General features: G+C 35.2%; 1 protein-coding gene across 1 annotated transcript in view; it reads right to left on the reverse strand.

Moving 5' to 3' along the window:
- LOC123704925 overlaps window positions 1-18,519 on the reverse strand; it is a 40,048-nt gene that overhangs the window by 19,508 nt on the left and 2,021 nt on the right. The window contains exons 2-4 of the mRNA XM_045653426.1: window positions 16,501-16,638; window positions 7,788-8,108; window positions 5,638-6,064 (exon numbers count right to left, since the gene is read on the reverse strand). Coding sequence (XP_045509382.1) covers window positions 5,638-6,064; window positions 7,788-8,108; window positions 16,501-16,638 — 886 coding nt within the window. The remainder of the gene's footprint in view (window positions 1-5,637; window positions 6,065-7,787; window positions 8,109-16,500; window positions 16,639-18,519) is intronic.

Genomic DNA, 18,519 nt, shown 5'->3' on the forward strand with positions numbered 1-18,519 from the left:
ACTAATGTAAAAAAATTCCAATTTTGTTGAAACTTTCACTGGTAGATAGCTCAGTTTAGGAGAAATAACTGGAGACTAGGGATGTAACGATACATGATTTTGCCGATACGATACCAATACCGATATTTGTAATAAAATATCGGCGATACCGATACCGATACCGATATCACAATATACAGATACATACAGTAAGGAAACTTCATACAAAATGTCCGAAATGGCTCACGCACACAAGCAAGCGTGTTTACGAGTATCCTAAGGGTATTGAGGGGGATCGATAGTAGCGGGTGACAAATCCACAGATTTTGAATGACAAACATACGTTCAGTATAGAAAAAAGTTTAAAGTGATGTCAATTCACATTAAATAAATATCGATTGTTTCAGTTTGTAGCCCTTTCAATAAATATATTTGTAAATACCGTATCTGAATTCAACTTAAAAAGAGACTATTTTTTAATTTCTATAGATATGGCAACATGAGTTTTAAATTATGTTGACATATTTTCTATCAAAATAATAGCTACAAATAGTTATTATTAGGAGTCCATTCTGTTTAAAGATCGCATCTATTTTTACGCAATCTAGAAGAGCACAAAAATTTTAAAAAAAATGGAAACCTTAAAAAATCTTGTTTAATGTGCATAATTACGTAAATATTAGGGAAGAAAAAGATAGATATTATAATTATTGTATTTTTATCGATACGTGGCGTCTCCACTTTGCCAAGCACTAAGCCTGTCAAACTATTTTCTTTTTCTTCCTAAAACAAAAAGGTAGAGGTTCTATGCTCGTATAATAATAATTTTAATTTATTTTTGCATATTTTGTGTTTTTTAATTTAATTTAATTTATCGGAGATAGTTTTAATTTAAAAAAACATGACATTGATATAGGATTTCAAAAAATGTTAAAAATTAGTGGTGAGACAAAATGTAAATTTATGTTGTGTACATTACCGTATTTGCCTGGTTTGACACAAAATCAATATAGGTTTATCTATAATATTAACTTGAAATTGTATAATTTAACAAATCATCATAGTGATGCATTTATATATTTTGACTTAAATTCCTGTATAAAATCTTTTTGTATGACAAAGAATACAGTGTATCTGCCATTTAGATATAAGAAAGAACTTGCTATGTTAATAGCATATAAAATTATTAACCAGTCTGGTACATGTTCTGTATCAGACCATCGATCTACTATAATTTTATGTAGTAGTAATTATATACACCAACCTAGGTTAAGTGTTGACAGAAAATTTAGCCCTAAGCTAGATTTAAACTAGTATATAAGACAACAGCTAAGCAGCCTTTTTCCATTGTACATCAAAATATTCAAGGCTTGGCTAGCAAATTATTAGAAATAGAATTATTCTTAAATCATTATAGTATTAAAGTTTTTTGTGTAACAGAACATTGGCTTAAACAATGTCAGTTGTTAATAAATGTTGATAATTATGAGTTAAAAAATATATACTTTAGGAAACATGCTATTCATGGAGGTTCTCTTATTTTTGTACACAATAGTGTAAAATGCAAAGAACGAACTGACATTGTTAGTCTATCTGTAGAACGCACCATTGAACTGTCCTGTGTTGAACTTGAGCGTTACATTATTGTTTGCGTTTATAGGCCTCCTTCCAGTGACTATAATATGTTTGAGACAGTCATGGAAGAAATATTAAAGCGTTTGAGCAGAAGTGAAAAGAAGGTTATAGTATGTGGAGACTTTAATATTGATTTACTTTCACACACACAAACGGCAACACGAATAGTTAATTTATTTCAATCATTTAATTTACATAAACTTTTTGATGAACCCACACGAATTACACCTAGTTCTGCAACTTGTATTGATAATGTTTACTGTGATTGTAACTTTTTAGAAAAAAATATTCTCAATACACTGACTTCGGATCACTGTGGCCAGAAAGTAGTTTTTGAATGGGATTGCATACCTACATTTAAAAGAATTAATGTTAGGCCTATAACTAAAAAAGGCATTCATAAATTTAGAGATAATATTAATAATAAATTGCCTGGCCTGAATGATTAATCCTTTCATAATAATCCTTGTGAAATGTTTACAAATCTTTTTAATTTAATTCATAATGAGTTTGAAAAAATCTTTAAAGTTAAATCTTTAAGTATTACCAAGGATTTACCATTTAGCCAATGGGCAACACCTAGTATACACAGATGCAGGAACGTTTTATATGAGTTATATGGCATGAAGCAATATAACAAAGACATGTCATTTCTTAGTTATGTTAGAAATTATTCAAAAACTTTTAAAAAAGTTTGTTTCACTGCCAAGTGCTTGTATGTCAGAGATAAAATACGCAACTCTGATAACAAAGTTAAAACGGTTTGGTCAATTATTAATGGTGAAATGGGCAAAAGCCAATCAAATAGTACCATAAAACTTGTTAATGCTGGTAGGGTCATTGACAAAAGTGCTGATGTTGCGCTTGCTTTTGAAGATTTTTTTAGTAGTGTCCCTGTTAGTATTACCGAAAAATTAAATTCGTCATCAGCGCTTGCGGAGTCCTACTTGAGGGACCATGTTGCTGAGTGTAATGTATTATTTGAATTGCGACATGTGACTGCAGAGGAAATTGTTAAAACTTTTAAAACATTAAACTTAAAAAAAACATGTGATCTCTGGGGAATGTCTGTAAATTTAGTAAATAATATTATAGAAAACATTGCCAACCACTTAGCGTTTATATTTAATCAATGTTGTGACTGTGGTATATTCCCTGATTTATTAAAGTTAAGTAAAGTAATTCCTTTATTTAAAAGTGGTGACCAAGAAGACTGTAATAACTATAGGCCAATTTCCATTTTACCAACTTTGAGCAAAGTCTTCGAGAAATTAATTTTAAACCAATTATGTAGTCATTTTGTATCAAATGGTTTACTGCACGCCAAACAGTTTGGTTTCACAAAGGGGCGCTCTACTACTGATGCTGGAATAGCTCTTTTGTCACATATATATAAAGCATGGGAAAATTCAAAGAATGCTTTAGGGATATTCTGTGACCTTTCTAAGGCTTTTGACTGTGTAGAACATACCACTCTATTACGGAAACTAAATTTTTATGGTATTAAAGGTTTATCTCAGGACCTCATAGCTTCATATCTTCAGAACAGGGTACAAACCGTTGTTGTTAATGGAGAGAAATCTCGCGGTGCGCCGATTAACATAGGTGTTCCGCAGGGATCTATCTTAGGACCGTTTTTGTTCTTAGTATATATTAATGACCTACCTTATTATTTGCAGGATATGTGTGAAATAGTACTGTTTGCAGATGATACCTCATTAATATTTAATGTGGATAGACATGACTCAAACGTTGACGAAGTAAACTCTGCTCTTTTACGCATATCCAATTGGTTCACTGCTAATAATTTATTATTAAATGCAAAAAAAACAAATTGTGTAGAATTTATCCTTCCAAATGTAAAAAAGGTAAAAAGGGATATTATTTTAAACGGGGAGGTATTATACCCTGTGGATTCTACTGTTTTTCTTGGATTGACACTAGATGAGAAGTTACAATGGGGGGCCCATGTTGCCGCCACCGCTGCTAAGCTTAGTTCAGCTGCATATGCAGTTCGAAGAATAAGGCATCTCACCGATGTAGACACGGCTAGATTGGTTTATTTTAGCTACTTTCATAGCATTATGTCCTATGGAATTCTTCTATGGGGCAGGGCTGCAGATATTGAAACTATATTTATATTACAGAAAAGAGCCATACGCTCTATATATAATTTACGTGCTAGGGACTCACTAAGAGATCTCTTTAAGAATACTGGTATCCTCACTGTACCATCACAGTATATATTTAATAATATTTTATATGTACACAAAAACGCAGACTTACACACAAGAGTAGGAGATAGACACTGTTATGGCACAAGGAACAGAAATAAAATTGAAATGCCATTTTACCGGTTAGCTAAAGTTAAAAATTCATTTATGGGTCAAGGTATACTTTTTTACAACAAAATTCCTCATAGTATTAAAGAGTTTAGTAGTGCTAAATTTAAGAATTATGTAAAAAACGTCTTAGTTCAGAGAGCCTATTACAGCATTAAGGAATATATGGAAGATAAAAACCCATGGAGGGTTGTCGCGTTAGAACCGCAGGACAGTTCTTTGGCATATTATGATAATATATACGTACGGTTACTTACATATTTTGTAAAATTAAATTGTAATACTGAAATGATTTAAAAGAGCAACTATGGAGTTTCTTGCCGATTCTTCTCCATAGATACTGCTTTCCGAATCGGTGGTAAATGATAAAAATATGTATTGACGTTTCAAAAGTGCTTCTCGAAGAAGTCTAATTGAATAAATAAATGTTTGAGTTTTTTTTTGAGTTTTATCGTTTTAAAAATAATTTAGTAGGCATACCTACATACAAGTATTGTAAATTCTGCTTTAAAATAATTATTGAATATATGTATAATACAAATATCAAGCATTATATTATGTAAATAATTTATGTACAATAAATAGCCTTCGGCGTCCATAACAAAACAAGTTTTCGAAATATAGCACTGATAAAAATGTATTTACTTTTACAAGCTGTATTAATTCGGATTGTTTCTTCTTGTAAATTCATATTTAGGCTACACCATTTTTGTATTTTATAAACGGGTTTTAATCTCAAAATTACCACAAAATCAACTGTGAAAAAAAGCAAACAGAAATATACAGGCCGAATTGATAACCTCCTCCTTTATTTTTGAAGTCGGTTAAATATCAAAAAGGTAACAGCCCTATAGCTATACGTCATAATTTCATTGCAGGGGCTTAGTTTCCTAACTGTATGCACGTAGTATATATCTGTCAAATGCATAATCAAATCAAAACGAACACGAACAACGAACACGAACAACGAACACGAACAACGAACACGAACAACGAACACGAACACGAACATCAAACACTATACATAATTTTTATTTTATATTCTCATTATGCCTTTAGAATGCGCTAAGTGTTTAATAACAATACTTGTAACGCAAAAAAGGCTCAAATGTATAAAATGTGGAAAACATTATCATAACGACTGTGTTAGTCAGCGAAGCGATTCTAAGCCAAGATCCCAGTGGGTATGCCCGATTTGTGCATCAAATCTGTGCCGATATCGACGGCTTGGTCGAAAAATAAATAGTGAATCATGCATAAAAGTTACTAACATTTAAAAGAGACTCAACTGTAAATCGTATCCTTTTAATGCCAAATCAAAAAACAAGAAAACCTAAAATATTTTAGTATTATTATTTTGCAAAGTCAGTTAAACTTTAAGTTATACACATACAATCAGTTCCTAATAAAAGTTTACTATTGGTAGAAATTTTTCAAAAAACAAAGTGCGCACGCGCGCGCGGCTTCCCGCATCGTTCATTGGGCGCGGTTTTTTAACTTGTTTGATATCGGTATCGGCTTTTTATAATCGGCGATACCGATATATCGGCTTGCCGATTATATCGGCCGATATATCGGTATCGTTACATCCCTACTGGAGACTATTCTAATTTTAGAAAATTACTAGAATTTTCATGCAATAATAACTAATAAAAAATAATAAGTAAAAACATTCACTTACTTCTCTCATGCTCACTGACTTGTACATGCGATGGTTGCGTATAATCCCTGCCGTTAAACTTACTGAACACATCAATAATCCTCGGCAGTACATTTTCATGCTTCCACATTGTGTCTTCAGCTCTAACTTCACTATAGCAACTATCTATCGAATTATTCACTTCACTAAACGCAGAATCTGTTATTGGGAGATTTTGGACCAAATTATTATTAATCGGTGTATTTTCTTCCGGATTGTTTAGTGTGTCTTCAGTGTAGTCTGTTTGTGTTTGTCGTTCGTTAGTACGTCTTTCGACGATAGCGTTTGTTATCGATATTGTTCCGTCCTTTTGTTGCAGGCTCACTCCGTTTGTCTGTACGTCGTTTTGTATTGGATATATTCCGCTTAATGTTCTTTGACGCTTTGCTGGAGATTGTGATTGTGTACTCTGTAATATTTACAGGTAATTATTATATTATTATCAATTTTATATTTAAATTATTTATTTACTCTTTATTGTACAACAGTTTTACAAAATAAAAGTAAAACAAAACCATTCAAAATGTATAAATGGCCTTTTCTATCAGTATCGCGGCGGATCTTAAATAGTAAATGTATCATCTAAAGAACATAATTTGTAACTACCTTCATAAATAAGGTTGCCTGGCAGAGATTGCTTTACAGCAATAAGGCCGCCTTTTGTGCATAATTTAATTTGTATGTACCTTAGGTCCATTCATATTGTTTTGTACAGTAAAGCATTATAAGAAATAAATAAAATATTTCAGTACATTTTTCACACACGGCATGTCGATCTGATCCCATACTATGCGTTTGCTTGTGTTATGGTAACCAAAGGGCTCATAAACAAACATATTTACAATTTTAAATAAATAATCTTAATCTATATACATATAAAACTCAAAGGTGACTGATATAGTGATCTATCAACGCACAGCCCAAACCACTGGATGTATCGGGCTGAAATTTGGCATGCAGGTAGATGTCATAACGTAGCCGCCCCCTAAGAAAGGATTTTAGAAAATTCATCCCCTAAAGGGGTAAAATAGGGGATAGAAGTTTGTATGAAACTTTATTCCTTGGATGTATTTGTTTGAAATTGGGCATGTAGATAGATCTTATGACGTAAAAGTTCTGTTAAGAATTCTTTTTTTTAAATTCACCCCTAAAGGGGTAAAATAGGGTATAGAAGTTTGTATGAAACTTTTTATTCCTTGGATGTATTTGCATGAAATTGGGCATGTAGATAGATCATTATGACGTAGACGTTCTGTTAAGATTTTTTTTTTAAATTCATCCCCATATAAATCTCAATCATCTATATCTATATATATAAAAAAAAAACTCAAAGGTGACTGATATAGTGATCTATCAACGCACAGCCCAAACCACTGGACGTATCGGGCTGAAATTTGGCTTAAAGGTAGGTATCCCCTAAGAAAGGATTTGGATCAATTCTACCCTCAAGGGGATTAAATAAGGGATGATAGTTTGTATGAAACTATGTCAATTTTATACCGATCGAGCTTAGACTTTGCATGCATAAAGCTACTATGACGTAGGCATTCCCTAAGTAAGGATTTTGATAAATTCTACATCTAAGGGGATAAAATATGTGATAAAAGTTTTGTAGTTTTGTAGGCCCTAAGTTTTTACATACGCTAAACAAAAGTACCAAAGCCGCAGAAAATATACGTAATTAATATTAATACAGTTTCTTGTATTTATGCACTATCTACCTTTTAACTGATTTAATTTTTCCTATACCCCAAGGTTGCCTGGAAGAAATCGCTTTTAAGCGTTAAGGCCGCCAAATTGTACATTTATTTTAAGTTACATATCGATTCTGTAAATTTTGTTTTTGGGTGCATTGTACAATAAAGTGTTTTCTATTCTATTCTACTTCTTAGCGCGAGCGAAGCCGCGGGTAAAAGCTAGTTAATATAAAAATGAAACCCGTTTCGCGTTGTCACGGCATCACGTGTGAACCGCTGAACCGAATTTGATAATTCTTTTTTATTACATTCCTTGTTTTTATTACATTCCTTGAAGTACGAGGATGGTTCTTATGTAGAAAAAACATAAATATGTACCATGGGCGAAGCCGGGGCGGACCGCTAGTAGCATATACAACTGCATTATAAACTTACTTCGTTGTGATGGCGATGACTCACAGGTGTTAGCGTCGTCAAACGTTGCAATTGAACAGTTAACTCGCGCAATTGGAACGAATTCTGCCAATTCACTATTTTTATACATCCACCTGATGTGTGAGCTTTTATAACATCTGTAGCGTTTCTTATATTTCGACCTTTACATGAACGTAACATTCTAGTAAGCTCGGTGTTAGGGCTTTCGTTTAGACGTTTTAATAAACTGCGGCGTTTGTTTAATCGCTGTAGCGTTAGCTGGCTGTGTTTAGGTTTTGCTGTTATAGGTAATAGTCGCCTTGCTGTTATGTTTTCTGTGTCCTGGAATTAGAAAAGAATAATAATCACTACAGTACTCCCAAACTAATAATGCGCATAGAAAAATTCGTCACTGATCGGCAACTGTCATATTCCGCGAGCCTCCGAAGATGATATGTTTATAGAGTGGTTAAATGTATTTTCTTCATGCATAGTTTATTAGAATTATGAGTTTTATTGTGATTTTATGGTAAAAGGGGTAAGTAACGAAATTTGTTTCGATAATTAAATGTAAGTTAATAGCGAGGATAAGCCACACGATTGCGAATATACATATATTTGTTGTATTGATTTACTTGGAAAATTCTATACTTAGAACTATTAAAGTGTCTTTCTGAAGCTGGCGTAATGATGGATGTATGGAAGGTTAAAATAAGACAAAATAAATATTTTTTTTTTTTTTATTGTTTGATAGGAAAGCGCTTGACCACTATCTCGCCTGATGGAAAGCTGAGATGTGGCCTAAGATGGAGCGCACTTTCCTAGAAGGTACCTGTTCACTCTTTTCTTGAAGACCTCCATATTGTACTCGTCGAGGAACACAGACTCAGGAAGCATGTTCCAGTCCCTCGCGGTTCGAATGAAGAATGTCGATCCGAACCGCTTTGTCCGGGTACATGGAACGTCCACCATATGGCGGTGCCTAGAGTCTGTGCGCCTCGACGATCGATGGAAAAACGGGGATGGCGGAATTAGATCGTGCAATTCCGCAGCGCACTCACCAAAGTGTATCCGATAAAAAACCGATAAACTTGCCACTCTGCGACGATGGGCGAGGCTCTGGAGTTTTTTGCCTACTAGCTCATCGTCGTTTATTAGCCTCTTGGCACGCCTCTCTATCGCCTCAAGCGCCTCCAGCTGGTACTTGGCTGATCCATCCCATAGACTACAAGCCCGCATAGGAAAAAAATATGGGTCAAATGAACCACTAGGGGACATATCTAGAACGATAGAAGAGCATAAAATAATAAGATTCATCACTATGCCGTCACTTGTAAGCTGTCCAACTGAGTGCAGATGAGAATTGAAAAGTACAGGTAGACTCGGTAAATTTTGGTCATATATTTTTGTACGGCATTCTTAACCGTCGATTGATCCATTAAAAATAATAAGAAACCGCTCAGTGCCGTACAAAAATGGTGGTCCACAAAGTCGGAATTTTTATTTAAATTCCGAGAGTTACCGAGGGTAAATTTGGTCATTTGACCATGTACGGCATCTGTGTCATACTATGCCTATACTGCTTTTAATCCATTATTCCGCAACGCCGTACAAAAATCATGGGGACAAGATAAGATGATTATTGGTATACATTTAAAAGAACAATTATTTTTTGACGGCATTGCTTTTAATAGTACCTTTGAGTGTTAGATAATGTTTTGGAACCGAAGCCGTACTTAGTCAAATGACCCCCTGGAGTGGGGAAAGAGAGGGGATTGCAACTCTCGATTTTTTCACCTTGTGCCCATGATTTTTGTACGGCGTTGCGGAATAATGGATTAAAAGCAGTATAGGCATAGTATGACACAGATGCCGTACATGGTCAAATGACCAAATTTACCCCCGGTAACTCTCGGAAATTAAATAAAAATTCCGACTTTGTGGACCACCATTTTTGTACGGCACTGAGCGGTTTCTTATTATTTTTAATGGATCTATCGATGGTTAAGAATGCCGTACAAAAATATATGACCAAAATTTACCGAGTCTACCTGTACTTTTCAATTCTCATCTGCACTCAGTTGGACAGCTTACAAGTGACGGCATAGTGATGAATCTTATTATTTTATGCTCTTCTATCTTTCTAGATATGTCCCCTGGTGGTTCATTTGACCCATATTTTTTTCCTATGCGGGCTTGTAGTCTACCAGAGGTGAGAACAGTATTCAATGCACGAACGGACTTGTGCTTGATAGAGATTGAGCAACTGTCCCGGACTGAAATACTGTCTCACCTGTTTTTTTTTATTGGTAATAGGGAAGCGCTTGACCACAATCTCGCCTGATGTTAAGCTGAGATGCGGTCTAAGATGGAACGCGCTTCCCTAGAAGGTACCTGTTCACCTTCGCCAGAATACCAAGCTTTTTTGAGGCTACTTGGGCTTTTAAAAAATGAGTGGTGGATGGAGATTTAAAAAAAATGGGGGGTGAATGGGGATTTAAAAAAATGATTTTATAACACTGGCTTACATTTAAGGGGGGTGAGCTAGTATTTGAGATTGGGTGGGGTCTTGTAAGTGTCGAGCTTACTGACGCCTATAAAAAGCCCAAAAACTCGCTGCCTAACTCTAGATGGTGGAGTTCTTAGAAAAGGCAGGTACTAGCCAGTCCGATGTGTCCACGTCCTCGTCGTGCCCCCTGGGACCTTCTGCGGCCGTGTCATTGACACGCTCACCATCCAAGTTCTGATCGCAGATGCTAAGGACCACGGGCGAAAGGCGAGTAGTCGGCGCCTCAAAACCGACTCAATCTCGACAGGGAAGATACCTGAAATAAAACGGAGCTAGGTCTTGAGCTCGAAGGTGGCAGCCCCGCCAAGGACCTAGGGTGCAGGGGGTTAATCACCCACTCGCCCGAAACCTTTTTATGATTATGAAAGGAAAAGTAAATATTTCGGACCGGAATTATACCAAACGACCTGGCTTCGCTAAACGGATTAATGAATTTTCACTATGCACATGGAATTTAAGAACATTGTACCGCCCCGCAGGCCTCCAGCTATTGTGTCAACAACTTATCCAGCACAGAGCCGATATAACAGCTGTCCAAGAACTCAGGTGGGTGGGAGATGGTGTTATAGAGAAACCAGACTTTACCACATATTATAGCTGTCACAAAAAAAAACATATCTTTGGTACAGGCTTTGTTGTGAGCAAAAGGCTAAAACACCTTGTTATTGATTTCCAACCTATCAATGAACGCGTGTCTAAGATCCGGTTAAGAGGTCGATTCCAAAACTACACGATCATTAATGTTCATGCTCCAACAGAAGATACCGACATAGAAGATAAAGAGCGGTGGTATTTTGACTTGGAAAACATATGCATCAACTCTCCCAAAGGTGACGTAAAGATCATAATCGGAGATCTTAATGCAAAAGTCGGTCGTGAAAAACTTTATCGTCCTACCATAGGTGCACACAGCCTCCACGAGACTTCAAATGATAACGGCACACGACTAGTAGCATTAGCAACATCGTTGAATATGACTATGCAGCACATGTTTTCCACATAAATCTATCCACAAGGTGACGTGGGTTTCTCCAGACAGAATCACACACAATCAAATTGATCATATTCTCGTAGATAACAGGCATTACTCTAATCTCCTTGATGTCAGAAGTCATAGGGGCGCCAACATAGATTCAGATCACCATCTGGTTGTATGTAAAATCAGGGCTCGAATATCACGAGCTAAATATACCAAAACTGTGAAAGAGTCCAAATTTGATACCACGAAACTATTGAGAGACGAAGAGGTGCAATTCAAGTATACTGATGCTGTCTGTCGGGAACTCGCAAATATACCAAGCGAAGATGAGAATAGCGAAAAAAACGCAAATAAGACCTGGGAAGTACTAAGTAAAGCTCTGCAAACGGCTGCGGGTGAAGTTCTGGGTAGTGAGATACGATGCAGGAACAATTGGTTTGACGATGAATGCCAAAAGGTTACTAACGAAAAGAATGAAGCATACCTATCGTTACAGCGGGCCTACACTCGCAGACGAGAGGCAGAGTATAAAGAGCGACGAAGGAAAGAAAAACATCTGCACAAGAGAAAGAAGAAAGGCTATGAGGTTAACCAACTTGAAGAGATTGCTAAAAGCTACTCAAGAAAGGACTCGAGAAACTTTTACATGCGGACTAACAGAGGCAGAAAAGACTTCAAGCCTAGAACCTCCGCTTGTAAAAGTAAAGATGGTGAGCTACTAAATAGTAAGAACGATATTATTAAAAGATGGACTGAGTACTTCCAAGAACTGCTAAATAGTACAGAAACTGCTGAAACACCTACTGCTATGCACAATCATTCAAACACCCCGGATATCCCGCTGCCTACAATAGACGAAGTTAAATTGGCTATGAGGAAACTTAAAAACCATAAGTCACCAGGAATCGATAACATCTCTGCAGAATTGCTAAAATATGCTGGAACACACTTTGAGGAGAAATTTCACGAGCTGATAGTCCAGGTGTGGAATTCGGAAACGATGCCCGATGAGTGGAACACCACTGTAATATGTCCTCTGCACAAGAAAGGTGACATATTTGATTGCCAGAATTATCGCGGTATATCTCTTTTAAACACGGCATATAAAATCTTCGCCAATGTCCTTTTTAATAGAATTTCCCCATACGCAGAAGACAAACTAGGTGATTATCAGTGCGGTTTCCGCCCTAACAGGTCGACCACTGATCAGATTTTCTCCTTGCGACTGATTCTAGAAAAAACACTTGAGTTCAATGTCATAACACACCATATTTTCGTGGATTTCAAGGCTGCATACGATAATGTCCATCGTAATTTCCTGTACCAAGCGATGACCGAGATCGGCATTCCACCAAAATTGGTGTCACTAACAGCAATGACGTTAAAAAAATCACAAAGCGTCGTTCGTGTCCAGACCAATATCTCAGAACCTTTTAGGACAATGGAGGGTCTTAGGCAGGGTGATGCGCTCTCCTGTCTTCTTTTTAACATAGCCCTAGACAAATGCATTCGAGATTCCAAAATCGAGACAGCAGGCACTATATTTTTCAAATCCACACAAATACTGGGATACGCGGATGATATAGACCTGATTGGAAGGACGCTACCGGCAGTGGAGAATGCATATCTTGCTCTAGAACGAACCGCCCAAAATGCCGGTCTACAAGTCAACATCTCCAAAACAAAATACATGAAAGCTACTAGGACCCCGAGCGAAACGCGGCAGGATATCGTCATCGGCGACAAGACATTCGCGGCTGTACATGACTTTGTGTACCTGGGATCATTAATAACAGAACAGAACGAAATATCTGCAGAAATATGCAAACGAATCATGGCTGCGAACAAGTGCTACTTCGGCCTTCTGAGATATTTTCGATCGAAACTGCTATCCCGAAACATAAAGGTACTGCTATACAAGACCCTACTAAGACCGGTACTAACATATGGGTCCGAAAGCTGGGTCTTGAGCAAAAAAGATGAGGATTGCCTGCTGGTCTTCGAACGAAAAATCCTCAGACGAATATTCGGTGCTGTGCTGGAGAATGGACGTTGGAGAACACGATATAATCATGAGCTTTATAGAATGTACGAGGAGCCAAATGTCATAAAGACCATAAAACTCGGCCGTTTACGCTGGGCCGGACACGTTGCACGTATGGACGACAACAGGGCTCCTCTGCGTCTGCTCGATGGAAAACCAGATGGACGTAGAAATCGAGGAAGACCAAAGCTCCGTTGGTTAGATGGTGTGGAACAGGACTTGGAAGCGATCGGTGTAAAGAATTGGAGATCCCGGGCAAGGGATCGCGGGGTCTGGAGGAAAGTACTGGACCAGGCCATGGCCCACTCGCGGCTGTAGAGCCTCAGATAGGATAGGATAGGCTTACATTTAAATTGTGAAATCTAATCATTAAAATCTCAGTCCAAAGGATTTAAAGAATCAGGGATTATCTCTTATTTCTGATATCGTAGAATGATCAAAGCTTTCACATTATGCTCTTATTAATTTTCACTTTCCCCACTGCTATCTGCTACCTGTGTAAATAATCATTTTACCGGAAAATTCAACTTGTAAACAAAACTAAGAAGGGTATGTAACAGCAGCTCTATATAATTCTATACAGTGATAATACGTGCGGCCACCACCAATAAATAAAGACAACAGACGGAATTTTAAATTTTTTGACTGACAGGCTACCGTCACCTATTGCCCGAATTGTTTTCAATTGTGTATGACTCTGAATTGACTCCTATTTCTTCCCAACAAGGTGCAAGATGCAAGTGCATTGTTTAAGGCACTTACGATTCAATGATTCGGGGTGATTCGGGTGTTTCTGGAAATACGATAATTAGCGAAGATCTGCATGCGCATTATTAATTTTGGAGTACTGTACATAGTATAAAACAAAGTCGCTTTCTCTGTCCCTATGTATGCTTAAATCTTTAAAACTACTTTTAATCAATTTTGATGCGTTTTTTTAAATAGATAGAGTGATTCAAGAGGAAGGTTTGAGTATATAATGTATCAGGTTTTAGAAAAAACGGGCGAAGCTGCGGGCGAAAAGCTAGTTTAATGATAAAATAATATAATAAAGGCATTTTCATATTAAATTCGATTATTCTAGAAAAGTACTAAATAATTATTCCAGAATAGTGTTTAACATGTAGCAAGCATAATAACAAACCCAAGTCTATTCAGATGTGATAAAGACACACAAACAATTCATTTACAATATTTTTGTATTACGTTAAACTTTCTGTTCATACAGAGGATATAGACTGATATAGTGATTTATAAACCCACAGCCCAAGCCACTGAACGGATTGGAATGAAATTTGACATGCAGGTAGATGTTAAGACGTCGGCATCCACTTAGAAAGGATTTTGATAAATTCTACCCCTTAGAGGATAAAAAAGGGGAAAAAATGTTTGTATGAAACTGTCAATTTTAAAATGATGGGATTGAGAATTTGCATTCTTAAAGATACTTTGATGTAAGCAAATGCTTAGAAAGGATTTTTATAAATTTTACCCCTTTAATAGGGGATGAACATTTGTATGAAATAGATGTTACGACATAAGCAAAGCCACAGACAAAACCTAGTTCCTTCATAATATTTGTATGGTTTACGTATTACATCGATAGTGGACGGTATATAGGTCGCGCTAAATGCTGCTAATAATGATATGATAAAGGACAACTGGGAACATTTTATTTGATGCTAATAATTATACAGGGTGTCCCGTAAGTAGTGGACCAACGGGTTATGGGGAGTAGAGGGACTTATTATCTAACAAAAATACTAACATTTATTGTCCTAAACCATAAAGATTTTGATTTATGCCAAATATCATCCACGTAAGCTTAATGGTACGGGAGCTACCAACGTTTTAAAAAAGGTAATTTTAGTATAGTTGGGTTTTTGATAGGTATGCTGTTTCTCTTGCTATTTTGGTTAGAGTCCGGGCTGTCTGGCTGGCGGTAGTGGTTGCGTTTATTAGTGCGCATCCTATCTGCACAGGAAGATATACTTAACTTTAGTCATTTTTTAACGCCTAATTTTTTATTTTTTGGCTTTAGATAGATCCATCAGACATAATTTTTTTATTGCAAGACGTTTTATTCGTTGTTAAATGGGTGCCATACGCAATTTTTTATTTAAAATAATTAAAATGTCATCGAAATAAGTGAAATTACATCCTTCAAAAAACCAAAGTCGAACAACATCCAAATCACAAGCAAAATCAGTGTCCAATTCAAGCGCACTTCATCAAAGAATAATATCGTAATGACGGATTCAAGCTAAACACGCGTGTAGTTCCGAGCTATAAGCAAGTCACTGAAATAGTTGAAAGTCAAAGAAAATAATAGTGGGTTCAAGTATCATTTATGATTGGCCAGAAACAATACAAAAGAATTCCAGCGCGCGCCCATAAAGGCAATAATTCTCGGAATAATGAGTTGACTACCTGATAATTTCTAATTTGAATGTTGTACGCCAATTTAACATTTTTTTAAATACTTAATACCGCACAATTATACCTTTTTGTAATTTGTATGAGATGTAGAAGTTTTTAAAATAAAGTTTCACAGGGTCACCATACATTTTTTTTACATCAACTTTGTTCAAACTTCAGCGCGTAAATTTTTAAAACGTAAAATGTTACCTATTTTTGGTCTAATTTTGTTGTTGTTGTTAATTATGCATGAGTATCATTTCAATTAGGAAGACCTAAGTATTTTTAATAATCTTGAACAAAAAAATAAGAATAAAATAAAAACAGAAATGGTAAAAGTTCATATTAAGCTTATATGGATGACATTTTTATAAAACTTTGAAAATAAAGCATAAATCAAAAACTTTATGGTTTAGGACAATAAATTTTAGTATTTTTGTTAGATAATAAGTCCCTCTACTCCCCATAACCTGTTGGTCCACTACTTACGGGACACCCTGTATATATTTTACGTGGATTTGAGCGGATAGATAGAGCACTCGGGCGCTGCTATAAATGAACTGCGCTTTCCGGCCGGCTCGGCCGTCACACGATAATACTGCTGATGCAGCTTGACCTCATTTACGTTATTCAATTATTGTAATATGTTATGCAACTATATTAAGTAATAAATGTTTAAAATAAAATATTTGTTCGTTGCTTGAACAATATTACATTAATTTACCTGCACAGTTTTTCTTTTACTCCGCCTACGAATCTGTGAAGATCTAGCTTTTTGTTGTTTAACTTTTCCTATGATTCGATTCACTTCATCTTCTTTGCACCACTTTCTGGCTACGATCATATCTATGAGATATATTTTCTGAAAATAATATTAATATTATTATATTAAACAATATTTTATTTTCATTAATGTTATTTTATTTTATAAAATTTGTTTTTTACACAAGTTATTAATTCTAAATCTAAAACAAAACATGTTATTTTTAACATCTTCGTTCTCTTTTATTAACTACCATAAATTTATGATTTTATCACATTTATCAGCTTTAATAGTAATGAATTAACTAAAAATTGTACTTATTATCAGTGGATTACTTTTATCTTTTTTTTAGACATTAATATTATTATTTTCTTAAATTAATAGATCAAGAGCCCACGACGGCCAGACTTTCCTTTCTTTAGGAAAGTTGAAAGTTTCTCTGTATATGTCTCCGATACAGATAAGAACGACTACCGATTATCAAGTCTGGGTTGTGGTTACTTTGGCAGGAAACAGGTAGTAAAGGTGTATAAAATTGTACCTACCTTTCATTATACTTTAAAAGCTAAATCTTATATATGTTACTTGGGGACGTATAAAAAGATGTTACCTCAAGAGCCGGACAATTTTCATGGTTCTTACATCTTGCCAGACCCATTTAAAAAATAACTAACATATCATCAAATTAACGTTACTACCTAAAAGTGTATCAAATATGAAATAACCCACTAAAACATTAGTTTAATATAATTAATGATTAAAAAATAATAGTACATTAAGTTATTAGTTATTACTTATCTTTTACGGGGACTTATGACATATCTCGATGACACAATAACAAAGTCATTGAGATACGTGGAATTCCATCGACATAAGTCCCCGTAAAAGATAAGTAATAACTTTATTACTTATATTATACTATTAATTTTTGGGTATCATTTAAGCTATCACCAATTTAATTAGTTTTGTGTTTCTTAAATAATAGGGTTTGTCCTCAAAATAGTTGATCTGTCACCAAAATGTAGTCACCAAACAATGCAAAATCAGTTCCACAATAAATCACCTAAAATCCTGAGATATAATAGGTCTAGTACCAAATAAATGTTTTTGTATGTATTATAATAGGTGTGTCCTAATAAGCATTTAAGCAAACTAATTTAAAGAGATCACCAATAAATCATATTATGTTACTAGAAAATTTGCACTAAGTTCAAATAAAAAATTAGGGTTGTCATCATCGTTTCAACCAAAAGATTCTGCTACTTAACTAGACTCCCAAGGTTCTAAATTTCCACTGGTAGTATAAATTATATTTAATTAAATTTTTAGCAGAGTACCTAGTAAATAAAAGTTAAAACAATTAAAGTCAAAATAATCAATTGTTTAAAATAATTACCACTGAACAATCAGCGCTGGTTTAAAATAGCTGGCTTATGGCTAGCAGAATAGTAGATAACACACTTAATTAAAGTTAAAATAATCAATATTTATTCTTAAAAATAATAACCATTGAATAATCATTTGGTCATCATTGGTCAACTTTTAAAGGGCGCCAATTTGTCTCCGCCCCTTTGATCATTTTTTCATTAAAATTATAAATTGATGTATTAAATTGGTAAAGAATACTATTAATTTAATATCTGAACGAAATAAAATATTACTACTGTATTGGTGACAAAATATCAAATAAAAAGGAGTCGCAGTCAGGGATCGATAATCGATTTATTTGGTGACAGATCTACCATTCTGAGCACATAGCTGTTATTTAAGTAACAAAACTGTTATTATAAGAACAAAGTTTATATTCATGTAATGCAATATAAATTTTATTGGTTATCGATCTCTTATTTTTTTTTTATTTTTTTTTTATTTTTTTTTTATTGGTAATAGGGAAGCGCTTGACCACAATCTCGCCTGATGTTAAGCTGAGATGTGGTCTAAGATGGAACGCGCTTCCCTAGAAGGTACCTGTTCACTCTA

Source organism: Colias croceus, chromosome Z, assembly GCF_905220415.1.
Source record: "Colias croceus chromosome Z, ilColCroc2.1".
NCBI classification, from domain to species: domain Eukaryota; kingdom Metazoa; phylum Arthropoda; class Insecta; order Lepidoptera; family Pieridae; genus Colias; species Colias croceus.